We start from the raw sequence: 17,398 nt of genomic DNA on the forward strand, positions 1-17,398 counted from the left end.
TTTTGGGGTTCAGGGGGAGTTTTTGGGGTTCGGGGGTGTTTTTGGGGTCTCCCTTGGGCTCAGGGGGTGTTTTTGGGATTCAGGGGATGTTTTGGGGTTTAGGGGTGTTTTTGGGGTCTCCCCTGGGCTCAGGGGTGTTTTTGGGGTTCAGGGGGTGTTTTTGGGGTTCAGGGGTGTTTTTGGGGCTCAGGGGGTGTTTTTGGGGTTCAGAGGTGTTTTGGGGTTCAGGTGGTGCTTTTGGGGTTCAGGGGTGTTTTTGGGGTTCCGGGCTGGTTTTGGGGTCTCCCCTGGGTCCGGGGTGTTTTTGGGGTTCAGGGGGTGTTTTTTGGGGTGCCCACCTGTTGCAGGAGGAGCCTGACCCTGTGGGGGTGCCCCTCGATGCAGGCTCGGTGCAGGGGGGTCTCCCCCCTCTCGTTCCGACGGTTCCACTGCGGGAAAAGGGGGGGATTTGGGGGGTTTTGGGGGATTTGGGGGGTTTGGGGGATTTTGGGGGGTTTTGGGGATTTGGGGGGTTTTGGGGGATTTGGGGGGTTTTGGGGGTTTGGGGGATTTTGGGGGGTTTTGGGGATTTGGGGGGTTTTGGGGATTTGGGGGGTTTTGGGGGATTTGGGGGGTTTGGGGGATTTGGGGTTTTTTTGGGATTTTGGGAATTTGGGGGACCCCCCGGGTACCCCCAGAGCACAGGGGGGCACAGCAGGGACCCCCACCCCATTTTGGGGGTGTCTGGTGACCCCCCCACCCCATTTTGGGGGGGGACAGGGAGGACCCCGACCCGTTTTTGGGGGTGTCAGGGTGAGTCCCCCCCTTTTTTTTTGGGGTGTTGGGGGGGAGGGGGAGACCCCCCCACCCATTTTTGGGGGGGAACATGGGGACCCCCATCCATTTTTAGGGGGCTTTGGGGGTCCCACCTCCCCATTTTAGGGACTCTGGGGGTCCCTCCCTCCCATTTTGGGGACTCTGGGGGTCCCACCTCCATTTTTGGGGGGTCTCTGGGGGTCCCTCCCTCCATTTTGGGGTCCCACCTCCATTTTTGGGGGGTCTCTGGGGGTCCCTCCCCCCCCATTTTGGGGGTCTCTGGGGGTCCCACCTCCATTTTTGGGGGGTCTCTGAGGGTCCCTCCCCCCATTTTGGGGTCCCACCTCCATTTTTGGGGGGTCTCTGGGGGTCCCCCCCTCCGTTTTTGGGGTCTCTGGGGGTCCCTCCCTCCATTTTGGGGTCCCTCCCCCATTTTCGGGGTCTCTAGGGGTCCCCCTCTCCATTTTTGGGGGGTCTCTGGGGGTCCCCCCCTCCCCATTTTGGGGTCCCTCCCCCATTTTTGGGGGTTTTTGGGGGTCCCACCTTGTTGCTCCGGCGCCTCCCGGGGACGCTCTTGGGGTACCCCTCGAGTTCCTCGTCCTCCCCCTCTGGCAGAGACCCCTCCCCACGTCAGAGACCACCCCCAAAACCCCCTTAGGGACCCCAAATCCTCCCTAAATCCCCCTCAGGGACCCCAAATCCACCCAGTTCCTCCCAGGGACCCCCAAATCCTCCCCAAAATTCCCCCTCAAGGACCCCCAAATCCACCCCAATTCTTCCCAGGGACCCCAAAATCCCCCCCAAATCCCCCAGGGACCCCTAAATCCCCCCAAGGATGCCCCAAATCCCCCCAAATCCCCCCTTGAGCCCCAAATCCCCCAGGGACCCTAAAATCCCCCCAAAACCCCCAGGGACCCCCAAAATCCCCCCCAAATCCCCCCTTGAGCCCCCAGATCCCCCCAAGGACACCCAAAATCCCCCCCAAATCCCTCCAGGGACCCCTAAATCCCCCCAAATCCCCCCAAGGATGCCCAAAATCCCCCCCAAATCCCCCCTTGAGCCCCCAAATCCCCCCAGGGACCCCTAAATCCCCCCCAGATCCCCCCAAGGACACCCAAAATCCCCCCCAGATCCCCCCAGGGACCCCTAAATCCCCCCAAGGACACCCAAAATCCCTTCCAAATCCCCCCTTGAGCCCCCAAATCCCCCCAGGGACCCCCAAAATCCCCTCTGAGCCCCCAGATACCCCCAGGGACCCCCAAAATCCCCCCAGGGACCCCTAAATCCCCCTAAGGATGCCCAAAATCCCCCCCAAATCCCCCCTTGAGCCCCCAAATCCCCTCCAGGGACCCCTAAATCCACCCCAGATCCCCCCAGGGACCCCCAAATCCCCCCCAGATCCCCCCAGGGACCCCCAAAATCCCCCCCAGGTGCCCCCTCACCGCTCTCCGACAGCTCCAGCTCGCTCTCCTCCTCCTCCTCCTCCTCCTGAGTCTCGGGCTCTTCCTCCTCCTCCTCCTCCTCCTCGTCCCCCTCGTGCCCCCCCAGCTCCCTGAGCAGGGTGAGGGTCTCAGAGGCCCCCTCGGGGTCCCCCCCCCGGAGCTGCTGCGCGTGGAGGAGCCGCAGGATCCGCCTCTGGAACGGGGACCCCGAAAAACCCACCTTGGGACCCCAAAAAAGGACCCCCAGGTACCCCAAAGACCCCCCAGACTCCCTTCAGGACCACCAGACACCCCAAAAAATCCACCTCAGGACCCTGAAAAGGACCCCCAGGTACCCCAAAGACCCCCCAGACCCCCTCCAGGACCACCAGAGACCCCAAAAATCCACCTCAGGACCCAAAAAAACCCCCTAGATAACCCAAAGACCCCCCAGACCCCACAGGGACCCCCAGAGATCCCAAAAAATCCACCTCAGGACCCCAAAAAAGGACCCCCAGGTACCCCAAAACTCCTCCAGGACCCCCAGACACCCCAAAAAACCCTCTCCAGGACCCCAAAAAGGCCTCCCAGGTACCCCAAAACTCCTCCAGGACCCCCGGAGACCCCAAAAATCCACCTCAGGACCCCAAAAAGGACCCCCAGATACCCCAAAACTCCTCCAGGACCCCCAAAAAACCCACCTCGGGACCCCAAAAAGGACCCCCAGGTACCTCAAAACTCCTCCAGGACCCCCAGACACCCCAAAAAACCCACCTCGGGACCCCAAAAAGGCCTCCCAGATACCCCAAAGACCCCCCAGACCCCCTTCAGGACCCACAGACACCCCAAAAAATCCACCTCAGGACCCCAAAAAGGCCTCCTCGGACACCCCAAAGTCCCCCCCGACCCCACAGGGACCCCTCAGACCCCACAGGGACTCACCAGACCCCCCAAAAACCCCCTCCAGGACCCCCAGACACCCCAAAAAAGCCTCCCAGATACCCCAAAGACCCCCCAGACTCCCTTCAGGACCCCCAGAGACCCCAAAAAATCCATCTCAGGACCCTAAAAAGGCCTCCCAGATACCCCAAAGAATCCCCAGACCCCATTCAGGACCCCCCCAGACTCCCCAAAGATCCCCTCTAGGACCCCCAGAGACCCCCAAAAATCCACCTCAGGACCCCAAAAAAGGACCCCCAGGTACCCCAAAACTCCTCCAGGAACCCCACACAACCCAAAAAACCCTCTCCAGGACCCCAAAAAGGCCTCCCAGGTACCCCAAAACTCCTCCAGGACCCCCAAAAAATCCACCTCGGGACCCCAAAAAGGCCTCCCAGATACCCCAAAGACCCCCCCAAAAACCCACCTCAGGACCCCAAAAAAGGCCTCACAGATACCCCAAAGACCCCCCCAGACCCCACAGGGACCCCCAGAGACCCCAAAAAATCCACCTCAGGACCCAAAAAAACCCCCTAGATAACCCAAAGACCCCCCAGACCCCACAGGGACCCCCAGAGACCCCAAAAAATTCATCCCAGAACCCCAAAAAAGCCCCCCCGGACACCCCAAAGTCCCCCCAGACCCCACAGGGACCCCCCAGACCCCACAGGGACTCCCCAGACCCCCCAAAGACCCCCTTCAGGACCCCCAGACCCCCAAAAAATCCCCCTCAGACCCCCAAAAAAGGCCTCACAGATACCCCAAAGTCCCCCCAGACCCCACAGGGACCCCCCCAGACCCCCTTTAGGATCCCCTCAGACCCCACAGGGACTCCCCAGATACCCCAAAAGCCCCTCCAGACCCCCTCCAGGACCCCCAGACACCCAAAAAAACCCTCACAGATACCCCAAAGACCCCCCAGACCCCACAGGGACCCCCAGACCCCACAGGGACTCCCCCAGACCCCCCAGACCCCACAGGAACCCCCAGAGACCCCAAAAAATCCACCTTGGGACCCCAAAAAGGCCTCCCAGGTTCCTCAAAGACCCCCCAGACTCCCTTCAGGACCCCCAGAGACCCCAAAAATCCACCTCAGGACCCCAAAAAAGGCCTCTCAGGTACCCCAAAGACCCCCCCAGACCCCACAGGGACCCCCAGAGACCCCAAAAAACCCACCTCAGAACCCTAAAAAGCCCCTCAGAAACCCCAAAGACCCACTCCAGGACCCCCAGAGACCCCAAAAATCCACCTCAGAACCCCAAAAAGGCCTCCCAGATACCCCAAAACTCCTCCAGGACCCCCAAAAAATCCACCTCGGGACCCCAAAAAGGACCCCCAGGTACCCCAAAACTCCTCCAGGACCCCCAGACACCCCAAAAAACCCACCTTGGGACCCCAAAAAGGACCCACAGGTACCCCAAAGACCCCCCAGACCCCACAGGGACCCCCAGAGACCCCAAAAAACCCACCTCAGGACCCCAAAAAGGCCTCCTCGGACACCCCAAAGTCCCCCCAGACCCCACAGGGACCCCCCAGACCCCACAGGGACTCCCCAGACCCCCCAAAAGCCCCTCCAGACCCCCTCCAGGACCCCCAGACACCCCAAAAAAAACCACCTCAGGACCCAAAAAAGGCCTCCCAGATACCCCAAAGACCCCCCAGACCCCCTTCAGGATCCCCTCAGACCCCACAGGGACCCCCCAGACCCCCCAAAGTCCCCCTCCAGGACCCCCAGAGACCCCAAAAAATCCACCTCAGGACCCAAAAAAGGCCTCCCAGATAACCCAAAGACCCCCCAGACCCCCTCCAAGACCCCCAGACACCCCAAAAAATCCCCCTTAGACCCCCAAAAAAGGCCTCCCAGATACCCCAAAGACCCCCCAAGAGCCCACAGGGACCCCCCGGACCCCCTTTAGGATCCCCTCAGACCCCACAAGGACCCCCCCAGACCCCCAAAAAGCTCCTCCAGACCCCCAAAAAGCTCCTCCAGACCCCCTTTAGGACCCCCAGACACACGAAAAATCCCCCTCAGACCCCCCAAAAAAGGCCTCCAGACACCCCAAAGACCCCCTGAAGGACCCCCAGAAACCCCAAGGGGGCCCCCAGACCTGCCGAGAAGCCCCAAAGATGCCCCAAGGATCCCGTTCAAGCCCCCCCAGACCCCCCAAAACTGCCCCAGACATCCCAAAATCCCCCCAGACCCCCTTCAGGATCCCCGGAGACCCCAAAAAATCCACCTCAGACCCCCAAGAAGCCCCATCAGATCCCCTTCAGGACCCCCACACCCCCAAAACATCCCACTCAGACCCCCAAAAAAGCCTCCCAGATACCCCAAAGTCCCCCCGGACCCCCTTCAGGACCCCCCCCAGACAGCCCAAAATCACCCCAGACATGCCAAGAACCCCCCCAGACACCCCAAAATTCCCCCAGACCTCACAGGGACCCCTCAGGCCCCCTTCAGGACCCCCCCAGACCCCCAAAAACCCCCTCCAGAAGCCCCAGTGACACTCCCAGACCCCCAAGAACCCACTCCCAGACTCCCCAGGGCCCCCCCAGACCCCCCCCAGACCCCCAAAAAGCCCCTCCAGAAGCCTCAGTCATCCCCCCAGACCCCCCAAAAAACCCCCCAGACCCCCTTCAGGACTCCCAGACCCCACAGGGACCCCCCCAGACCCCTAAAGAGCTCCCCCAGACCCCCAAGAACCCACCCCCAGAAAACCCAGGAGCCTCCCAGACCCCCAAAAAGCCCCTCCAGACCCCATCCAGGACCCCCAAACACCCCGAAAAACCCACCTCAGGACCCCAGAAAGGACCCCCAGGTACCCCAAAACTCCTCCAGAACCCCCAGACCCCCAAAAAATCCACCTCAGACCCCCCAAAGAAGCCCCCCCAGACACCCCAAAGACCCTCTCCAGGACCCCCAGACACCCCAAAAAATCCATCTCAGGACCCCAAAACTCCTCCAGGAGCCCCAGACACCCCAAAAATCCACCTCAGGACCCCAAAAAGGCCTCCCAGATACCCCAAAGCCCCCTCCAGGACCCCCAGACACCCCAAAAATCCACCTCAGGACCCCAAAAAGGCCTCCCAGATACCCCAAAGACCCCCCAGACCCCCTTCAAGACCCCCAGAGACCCCAAAAAACCCACCTCAGGACCCCAAAAAGGCCTCCCAGATACCCCAAAGCCCCCTCCAGGACCCCCAGACACCCCAAAAAATCCACCTCAGGACCCCCAAAAAAGCCCCCCTGGACATCCTGAAGTCCCCCCAGACCCCACAGGGACCCCCCAAAGACCCCCTCCAGGACCCCCAGAGACCCCAAAGACCCCCCCAAAGCCCCCCCCCACCTGCAGTTTGGGGTCGCCGGCGGCCCGGGCCCGTTGTAGGGCCGTGGTCAGGGGGGGCACGACCTCGGCCGGGCCACGGCCCCCCTCGGACAGGGCCAGGGCCACGTTCAGCCACGTCCGGCACTCCTGGGACCGGAAAAATGGGAATAATGGGAATGATGGGAATGATGGGAATGATGGGAATGGGAATGATGGGAATGGAAACCACGGCCCCCCTCGGACAGGGCCAGGGCCACGTTCAGCCACGTCCGGCACTCCTGGAATGATGGGAATGATGGGAATGATGGGAATGGTGGGAATGGTGGGAATGGGAATGATGGGAATGATGGGAATGATGGGAATGGGAATGATGGGAATGGTGGGGATGGTGGGAATGATGGGAATGATGGGAATGATGGGAATGATGGGAATGGGAATGATGGGAATGATGGGAATGATGGGAATGATGGGAATGGGAATGATGGGAATGATGGGAATGATGGGAATGATGGGAATGATGGGAATGATGGGAATGATGGGAATGGTGGGGATGGTGGGAATGATGGGAATGGTGGGGATGGTGGGAATGATGGGAATGATGGGAATGATGGGAATGATGGGAATGGGAATGATGGGAATGATGGGAATGATGGGAATGGGAATGATGGGAATGATGGGAATGATGGGAATGATGGGAATGGGGATAATGGGAATGATGGGAATGATGGGAATGATGGGAATGATGGGAATGATGGGAATGATGGGAATGGGAATGGTGGGAATGATGGGGATAATGGGGATAATGGGGATAATGGGAATGATGGGGATGATGGGAATGATGGGAATGATGGGAATGGAAACCACGGCCCCCCTGGGACAGGGTCAGGGCCACGTTCAGCCACGTCCGGCACTGCTGGGATAACGGGAATGGTGGGAATGGTGGGAATGATGGGAATGATGGGAATGATGGGAAATATGGGAATGATGGGAATGATGGGAATGGGAATGATGGGAATGGGAATGATGGGAATGATGGGAATGGGAATGATGGGAATGATGGGAATGATGGGAATGGGAATGATGGGAATGATGGGAATGGTGGGAATGATGGGGATAATGGGGATAATGGGAATGGGAATGATGGGAATGGGAATGATGGGAATGGTGGGAATGATGGGAATGGTGGGAATGATGGGAATGATGGGAATGATGGGAATGATGGGAATGATGGGAATGATGGGAATGGGAATGATGGGAATGATGGGAATGATGGGAATGATGGGAATGATGGGAATAATGGGAATAATGGGAATGGAAACCACGGCCCCCCTGGGACAGGGCCAGGGCCACGTTCAGCCACGTCCGGCACTGCTGGGATAACGGGAATAACGGGAATGATGGGAATGGGAATGATGGGAATGATGGGAATGGGAATGATGGGGATGATGGGAATGGGAATTAAGGGAATGATGGGAATGATGGGGATGATGGGGATAATGGGAATGATGGGAATGGAAACCACGGCCCCCCTGGGCCAGGGCCAGGGCCACGTTCAGCCACGTCCGGCACTGCTGGGATAACGGGAATGGTGGGAATGGTGGGAATGGTGGGAATGGTGGGAAGTATGGGAATGATGGGAATGATGGGGATGATGGGAATGATGGGAATGATGGGAATGATGGGAATGATGGGAATGGGAATGATGGGGATAATGGGAATGGTGGGAATGATGGGAATGATGGGAATGATGGGAATGATGGGAATGGGAATGATGGGAATGATGGGAATGATGGGAATGGGAATGATGGGAATGATGGGAATGGGGATAATGGGGATAATGGGAATGATGGGAATGGGAATGATGGGAATGGGAATGATGGGAATGATGGGAATGATGGGAATGATGGGAATGATGGGGATAATGGGAATGATGGGAATGATGGGAATGGGAAACCACAGCCCCCCTGGGACAGGGCCAGGGCCACGTTCAGCCACATCCGGCACTCCTGGGATAACGGGAATGGTGGGAATGGTGGGAATGATGGGAATGATGGGAATGATGGGAATGGGAATGATGGGAATGATGGGAATGATGGGAATGATGGGAATGATGGGAATGATGGGAATGGGAATGATGGGAATGATGGGAATAATGGGGATAATGGGGATAATGGGAATGGGAATGATGGGAATGGGAATGATGGGAATGATGGGAATGATGGGGATGATGGGAATGATGGGAATGATGGGAATGATGGGAATGATGGGAATGATGGGAATGGGAATGATGGGAATGATGGGAATGATGGGAATGGGAATGATGGGAATGATGGGAATGATGGGAATGATGGGAATGATGGGAATGATGGGAATGGGAATGATGGGAATGATGGGAATGATGGGAATGATGGGAATGATGGGAATGATGGGAATGATGGGGATAATGGGAATGATGGGAATGATGGGAATGATGGGAATGATGGGAATGGGAATGATGGGGATGATGGGAATGATGGGAATGATGGGGATAATGGGAATAGAGGGAATGATGGGAATAATGGGAATGGGAATGATGGGAATGATGGGAATGATGGGAATGATGGGAATGATGGGAATGGGAATGATGGGAATGATGGGAATGGTGGGAATGATGGGAATGATGGGAATGGGAATGATGGGAATGGGAATGATGGGAATGATGGGAATGGGAATGATGGGAATGATGGGAATGGGAATGATGGGAATGATGGGAATGATGGGAATGATGGGAATGGGAATGATGGGAATGATGGGAATGGGAATGATGGGAATGATGGGAATGATGGGAATGATGGGAATAATGGGAATGATGGGAATGATGGGAATGATGGGAATGGGGATGATGGGAATGATGGGAATGATGGGAATGGGGATAATGGGAATGATGGGAATGGGAATGATGGGAATGGTGGGAATGATGGGAATGGGAATGATGGGAATGGTGGGAATGGGAATGATGGGAATGATGGGAATGGGAATGATGGGAATGGGAATGATGGGAATGATGGGAATGATGGGAATGATGGGAAATATGGGAATGGGAATGATGGGGATGGTGGGAATGGGAATGATGGGAATGATGGGAATGATGGGGATGATGGGAATGATGGGAATGATGGGAATGGTGGGAATGACGGGAATGGTGGGAATGATGGGAATGATGGGAATGATGGGAATGATGGGAATGATGGGAATGGGAATGATGGGAATGGGAATGATGGGAATGATGGGAATGGGAATGATGGGAATGATGGGAATGATGGGAATGATGGGAATGGGAATGATGGGAATGATGGGAATGGGAATGATGGGAATGATGGGAATGATGGGAATGATGGGAATAATGGGAATGATGGGAATGATGGGAATGATGGGAATGGGGATGATGGGAATGATGGGAATGATGGGAATGGGGATAATGGGAATGATGGGAATGGGAATGATGGGAATGGTGGGAATGATGGGAATGGGAATGATGGGAATGGTGGGAATGGGAATGATGGGAATGATGGGAATGGGAATGATGGGAATGGGAATGATGGGAATGATGGGAATGATGGGAATGATGGGAAATATGGGAATGGGAATGATGGGGATGGTGGGAATGGGAATGATGGGAATGATGGGAATGATGGGGATGATGGGAATGATGGGAATGATGGGAATGGTGGGAATGACGGGAATGGTGGGAATGATGGGAATGATGGGAATGATGGGAATGATGGGAATGATGGGAATGGGAATGATGGGGATAATGGGGATAATGGGAATGGGAACCACGGCCCCCCTGGGACAGGGCCAGGGCCACGTTCAGCCACGTCCGGCACTGCTGGGATAACGGGAATGGGGTGGGAGTGGGATCGGGAATGGGGGTCAGGGATCAGGAATGGGATCGGGAATGGGGGTCAGGGATCAGGAATGGGATGAGGGATTGGGAATGGGGGTCAGGGATTGGGAATGGGATTGGGAATGGGAATGGGGGTCAGGGATTGGGAATGGGATCGGGAATGGGGGTCAGGGATCAGGAATGGGATGAGGGATTGGGAATGGGGGTCAGGGATTGGGAATGGGATGAGGGATTGGGAATGGGGGTCAGGGATCAGGAATGGGATCAGGAATGGGGGTCAGGGATCAGGAATGGGATGAGGGATTGGGAATGGGGGTCAGGGATTGGGAATGGGATTGGGATCGGGAATGGGGGTCAGGGATTGGGAATGGGATCGGGAATGGGGGTCAGGGATCAGGAATGGGATGAGGGATTGGGAATGGGGGTCAGGGATCAGGAATGGGATGAGGGATTGGGAATGGGGGTCAGGGATTGGGAATGGGATCGGGAATGGGGGTCAGGGATCAGGAATGGGATTGGGATCGGGAATGGGGGTCAGGGATCAGGAATGGGATCGGGAATGGGGGTCAGGGATCAGGAATGGGATCAGGGATTGGGAATGGGGGTCAGGGATTGGGAATGGGATCGGGAATGGGGGTCAGGGATCAGGAATGGGAACAAGAATGGGGGTCAGGGATGGAGGCAAAGGGGGTCAGGGATCAGGAATGGGATTGGGAATGGGATCAGGACTGGGGGCAAGGGGGGTCAGGAATCAGGAATGGGATGAGGGATTGGGAATGGGGGTCAGGGATTGGGAATGGGATCAAGAATGGGGGTCAGGGATCAGGAATGGGATCAGAATGGGATCAGGAACCAGGAATGGCTGCAAGGGGGGTCAGGGATGGGGAATGGGATCAGGGATGGGATCAGGAATGGGGGTCAGGGATTGGGAATGGGATCAGGAATGGGATCAGGAATGGGATCAGGAATGGGGGTCAAGGATTGGGAATGGGATGGGGAATCAGAAATGGAATCAGGAATGGGGGTCAGGAATCAGGAATGGGGGCAAGGGGGGTCAGGGATGGGGAATGGGATCAGGAATGGGATCAGGAATGGCATCAGAAATCAGGAATGGGGGTCAGGAGTGGGGTTGGGAATAGGGTCAGGAATGGGATCGGGAATGGGGGTCAGGGACCAGGAATCAGGAATGGGATCAGGAATGGGGCTCAAGGATCAGGAATGGGATCAGGAATGGGGCTCAAGGATCAGGAATGGGATCAGGAATGGGGGTCAGGGATGGGGAATGGGATCAGGAATGGGGGTCAAGGATCAGGAATGGGATCAGGAATGGGAGTCAGGAATGGGGGCAGGGGGGTCAGGAATCAGGAATGGGGGCAGGGATGGGGAACGGGATCAGGAATGGGGGTCAGGGATGGGGGCAGGGGGGTCAGGAATCAGGAATGGGGTCAGGGATGGGGAACAGGATCAGGAATCAGGAATGGGATCGGGAATGGGATCAGGGATCAGGAATGGGATCAGGAATGGGGATCAGGGATCAGGAATGGGATCAGGAATGGGGATCAGGGATCAGGAATGGGGGTCAGGGATGGGGATCAGGGATCAGGAATGGGATCAGGGATCAGGAATGGGGGTCAGGGATTGGGAATGGGATGGGGAATGAGATCAGGAATCAGGAATGGGATGGGGAATGGGATCAGGGATCAGGAATGGGGGTTGGGGATTAGGAATGGGGGTCAGGGATGGGAATGGGATCAGGGATGGGGTCAGGGATGGGATTGGGAATGGGATCAGGAATGGGGAACGGGATCAGGAATCAGGAATGGGGGTCAGGAATGGGGGTCAGGGATGGGGAATGGGATCAGGGATCAGGAATGGGGTCAGGGATGGGGTCAGGAATGGGGGTCAGGAACCAGGAATGGGGGTCAGGGATGGGAATGGGATCGGGAATGGGATCAGGAATGGGGTCAGGGCTGGGCAGTGGCCCCCCAAACCCCCCGTTCCCCACCTCCAGGGGGTCCCCCCGGTGCAGCTCCAGCTCCCTGTGGTAGTGCAGCACGGCCCGGGAATGGTCCCGCAGGTCCCGGAACGTGGTGGCCAAGGACACGTGGATCACGGCCAGGTCCCGCTCCGGCACCCCCAGAGCCTGGGCCAGGCTCAGCTGGGACCCCAGAACCCCCTGTCAGCGATGGGGACCCCAAAAAAACCCCCAAACCCCTCCCAAAACCCCCCCTGTGGAGCAGGGACAGATCCCACAAATCCCATCCCATCCCATCCCATCCCACAAATCCCATCCCACAAATCCCATCCCATCCCATCCCATCCCAGCACCCCCACAGCCTGGGCCAGGCTCAGCTGGGACCCCAGAACCCCCTGTCAGCGATGGGGACCCCCCAAAACCCCCCCAAAACCCCCCCTGTGGAGCAGGGACAGATCCCACAAATTCCATCCCATCCCACAAATCCCATCCCATCCCATCCCACAAATCCCATCCCATCCCATCCCAATCCCATCCCATCCCATCCCATCCCATCCCAGCATTCCCACAGCCTGGGTCAGGCTCAGCTGGGACCCCAAAACCCCCTGTCAGCGATGGGGACCCCCCAAAAACCTGGGGATCCCCCACGGCCCCCCCAAAACCCCCCTGTGGAACAGGGACAGATCCCATCCCATCCCATCCCATCCCACCCCACCCCACAAATCCCATCCTGGCATTCCCAGAGCCTGGGTTGGGATCAGCTGGGACCCCCAAAACCCCCCGTCAGCGATGGGGACCCCAAAAAACACCCCAAACCCCCCCCAAAACCCCCCCTGTGGAGCAGGGACAGATCCCACAGATCCCATCCCACAAATCCCATCCCAGCATTCCCAGAGCCTGGGCCGGGCTCAGCTGGGACCCCCAAAACCCCCTGTCAGCGCTGGGGGCCCCCCAAAACCTCCCCAAAACCTGGGGACCCCCCACGGACCCCCCTAGACCTCCAAAAACACCTTTAAATCCCCCAAAAACCCTCCCCAGATCCCTAAAAGAGCTTCCCCCAGACCCCAAAAGACCCCCAAGAACCCAAAAGCCCCCCAAGAACACCCAAAAAAACCCTCTAGACCCAAAAAATGCCCCCCCAGACCCCAAAAGTGCCCCCCAGACCCCCAAAACAGCTTCCCCCAGACCCCAAAAGCCCCCCAAGAACACCCAAAAAAACCCTCTAGACCCCAAAAATGCCCCCCCAGACCCCAAAAGAGCTTCCCCCAGACCCCAAAAGCCCCCCAAGAACACCCAAAAAAACCTCTAGACCCAAAAAATGCCCCCCCAGACCCAAAAGAGCTTCCCCCAGACCCCAAAAGACCCCCAAGACCCCAGAGAGCCCCCCCAGACCCCCCAGAAAGTCCCCAAGAGCCCCCAAAAAGCCCCTCCAGACCCCAAAAGCCCCCCCAAGACCCCAAAAGAGCTTCCCCCAGACCCCAAAAGCCCCCAAGATCCCAGAAAGCCCCCCCTAGACCTCCAAAAACACCTTTAAATCCCCCAAAAAGCCCCCCCAGACACCCCAAAAACACCCTTAAACCCCCCCAAAAGCCCCCCCCCCGATCCCAGTCAAGCCTCCCCTGACCCCAAAAAGCCTCCCAGACCCTCAGGGACCCTCCTCAGAACCCCTCAAAGCCACCCAAGACCCCAAAAAGCCACCCCAGAACCCCAAAACCCCCTTAAATCCCCCAAAAAGCCCCCCAGGCCCCCCAAAAACCCCTTAACCCCCCCCCAAAAGCCCCCCCCGACTCCCAAAAACCCCCTTAAACTCCTCAAAGGCCCCCCAGACCCCCCCCTAAACCCCCTTAAATCCCCCAAAAAGCCCCTGCAGACCCCCCAAAAACACTCTAAACTCCCTCAAAGCCCCCCCAAACCCCCTAAAATCCCCCAAAAAGCCCCTTAATCCCTCCAAAAGCCCCCCCAAACTCCCTCAAAGCCCCCCCAGACCCCCCTCAAACCCCCTTAAATCCCCCCAAAAGCCCCCATAGACCCCCCAAAAGCCCCCCCAAACTCCCCCAAAGCCCCCCCAGACCCCCCTCAGACCCCCTTAAATCCCTCAAAAAGCCCCCCAGGCCCCCCAAAAACCCCCTTAAATCCCCCCAAAAGCCCCCCCAAACTCCCTCAAAGCCCCCCCAGACCCCCTCAAACCCCCCAAAAAGCCCCTTAATCCCTCCAAAAGCCCCCCAAACTCCCCCAAAGCCCCCCCAGACCCCCTCAACCTCCTTAAATCCCTCAAAAAGCCCCCACAGACCCCCCAAAACCCCCCCAAACTACCTCAAAGCCCCCCCAAACCCCCTTAAATCCCCCCAAAAGCCCCCACAGACCCCCCAAAAGCCCTCCCAAACTACCTCAAAGCCCCCCCAAACCCCCTTAAATCCCCCAAAAAGCCCCCACAGACCCCCCAAACCCCCCCCAAACTCCCCCAAAGCCCCCCCCAGACCCCCCCCCAAACCCCCTTAAATCCCTCAAAAAGCCCCCACAGACCCCCCAAAACCCCCCCCAAACTCCCCTAAAGCCCCCCCAGACCCCCTCAAACCCCCTTAAATCCCCCAAAAAGCCCCCACAGACCCCCCAAACCCCCCCCCCAAACTCCCCCAAAGCCCCCCCAGACCCCCCCCAAACCCCCTTAAATCCCTCAAAAAGCCCCCACAGACCCCCCCAAACCCCCCCCAAACTCCCCCAAAGCCCCCCCAGACCCCCCCAAACCCCCTTAAATCCCCCAAAAAGCCCCCACAGACCCCCCAAACCCCCCCCCAAACTCCCCCAAAACCCCTCCAGACCCCCTCAAACCCCCTTAAATCCCCCAAAAAGCCCCCCCGGCCCCCCAAAAACCCCCTTAAATCCCCCCAAAAGCCCCCCCAGGCCCCCCAAAAAGTCCCCCCAGACCCCACAAAAAGCTCCCCAAGCTCCCTAAAAAGCCCCCTCAGACCCCCAAAAAGTCCCCCAAGAACCCCAAAAAGCCCCCCCAGACCCCCCAAAAGAGCTTCCCCAGACCCCAAAAGCCACCCAAGACCCCAGAAAGCTCCCCCAGACCCCAAAAAAGAGCTTCCCCAGACCCCAAAAGCCACCCAAGACCCCAGAAAGCTCCCCCAGACCCCGAAAAAGTCCCCCCAGGCCCTTCAAAAAACCCCCCAGGCCCCTAAAAAGCCCCTCAAGACCCCAAAAATGTTCCCCCACACCCCAAAAGAGCTTCCCCCAGACCCCAAAAGCCCCCCAAGATCCCAGAAAGCCCCCCCAGACCCCAAAGAGCTCCCCCCAGACCCCCCAAAAAGCCCCCCAAGCTCCCCAAAAACCCCCCCAAGACCCCAGAAAGTCCTTCCATACCCCGAAAAAGTCCCCCCATACCCCCCAAAAAGCTCCTCAAGCTCCCTAAAAAGCCCCCCAGACCGTCCCAAACCCCCTAAAATCCCCCAAAAAGCCCCCCAAGCCCCCCACCTGTCTCTGGTACTGCTCCAGGGCCCGGGGGGAAGTCCCCGTGGCGGGCGAAGGTGTCCCCGAGGCGCTCGCACAGGGACACCCCCGAGGGGTCATCGGGGGCCACACGGGACAGGGACTGCAGCAGGCGGGTCACCCGGGTGGCTGGGGGGACAGGGGACAGTCAGGGGTCAGTCAGGGGTCAGTCAGGGGTCATGGGGACAGTCAGGGGTCATCGGGGGCCACACGGGACAGGGACTGCAGCAGGCGGGTCACCCGGGTGGCTGGGGGGACAGGGGACAGTCAGGGGTCACTGGGGACAGTCAGGGGTCATGGGGACAGTCAGGGGTCATTGGGGACAGTCAGGGGTCACCCGGGGACACACGGGACAGGGACTGCAGCAGGCGGGTCACCCGGGTGGCTGGGGGACAGGGGACAGTCAGGGGTCAGTCAGGGGTCAGTCAGGGACAGGGGGACAGACAGGGGTCATGGGGACAGTCAGGGGTCATGGGGACAGTCAGGGGTCATGGGGACAGTCAGGGGACAGTCAGGGGACAGTCAGGGGACAGTCAGGGACAGGGGGACAGTCAGGGGTCATCGGGGGGCACACGGGACAGGGACTGCAGCAGACGGGTCACCCGGGTGGCTGGGGGACAGGGGACAGTCAGGGGACAGGGGGACAGTCAGGGACAGTCAGGGGTCAGTCGGGGTCATGGGGACAGTCAGGGGACAGTCAGGGGACAGTCAGGGACAGTCAGGGGACAGGGGACAGTCAGGGGTCATTGGGGACAGTCAGGGGTCACCCGGGGACAGACGGGACAGGGACTGCAGCAGACGGGTCACCCGGGTGGCTGGGGGGACAGGGGACAGTCAGGGGTCAGTCAGGGGTCAGTCAGGGACAGTCAGGGATCAGGGGGACAGTCAGGGGTCATCAGGGGACACACAGGACAGGGACTGCAGCAGACGGGTCACCCGGGTGGCTGGGGGGACAGGGGACAGTCAGGGGTCAGTCAGGGGACAGGGGGACAGTCAGGAACAGGGGGACAGTCAGGGACAGTCAGGGGACATGAGGGGACATGGGGACAGTCAGGGGACAGTCAGGGGACAGTCAGGGGACAGTCAGGGGACAGTCAGGGGACAGGGGGACAGTCAGGGACAGGGACTGCAGCAGACGGGTCACTCGGGTGGTGAGGGGGGCAGGGGACAGTCAGGGGTCAGTCAGGGGTCAGTCAGGGACAGGGGGACAGTCAGGGACGGTCAGGGACAGTCAGGGGTCACCCGGGGACACACGGGACAGGGACTGCAGCAGACGGGTCACCCGGGTGGCTGGGGGGACAGGGGACAGTCAGGGGACAGGGGGACAGTCAGGGGACAGTCAGGGGACAGTCAGGGGTCACTGGGGACAGTCAGGGGTCATGGGGACAGTCAGGGGTCATCGGGGGCCACACGGGACAGGGACTGCAGCAGACGGGTCACCCGGGTGGCTGGGGGACAGGGGACAGTCAGGGGTCAGTCAGGGACAGTCAGGGACAGGGGGACAGTCAGGGGTCAGTCAGGGGTCATTGGGGACAGTCAGGGGTCACCCAGGGACAGACAGGACAGG

At 58.9% G+C, this 17,398-nt stretch overlaps 2 protein-coding genes across 2 annotated transcripts; one reads left to right on the forward strand and one right to left on the reverse strand.

Annotated features, from left to right (window-relative positions):
- Nucleotides 1-311: 311 nt before the first annotated feature.
- On the reverse strand, nt 312-15,983 carry TONSL (tonsoku like, DNA repair protein). Its single transcript, XM_064643642.1, has 6 exons — nt 15,817-15,983; nt 12,373-12,525; nt 6,503-6,628; nt 2,238-2,430; nt 1,339-1,403; nt 312-428 (listed from the first exon to the last, which is right to left on the reverse strand). The coding sequence occupies exons 1-6, from the start codon at nt 15,910-15,912 to the stop codon at nt 312-314; spliced, it is 750 nt and encodes a 249-aa protein (XP_064499712.1). The 5' UTR covers nt 15,913-15,983.
- On the forward strand, nt 4,643-5,834 carry LOC135408521 (basic salivary proline-rich protein 1-like; the record flags this gene model as incomplete). Its single annotated transcript, XM_064643641.1, has 3 exons — nt 4,643-4,722; nt 5,188-5,298; nt 5,786-5,834. Coding segments are annotated over 3 exons (240 nt in total), but the record flags the coding sequence as incomplete, so codon positions are not given.
- Nucleotides 15,984-17,398: the final 1,415 nt, after the last annotated feature.

Source organism: Pseudopipra pipra, unplaced genomic scaffold (genome assembly GCF_036250125.1).
Source record: "Pseudopipra pipra isolate bDixPip1 unplaced genomic scaffold, bDixPip1.hap1 HAP1_SCAFFOLD_509, whole genome shotgun sequence".
Lineage (NCBI taxonomy): Eukaryota > Metazoa > Chordata > Aves > Passeriformes > Pipridae > Pseudopipra > Pseudopipra pipra.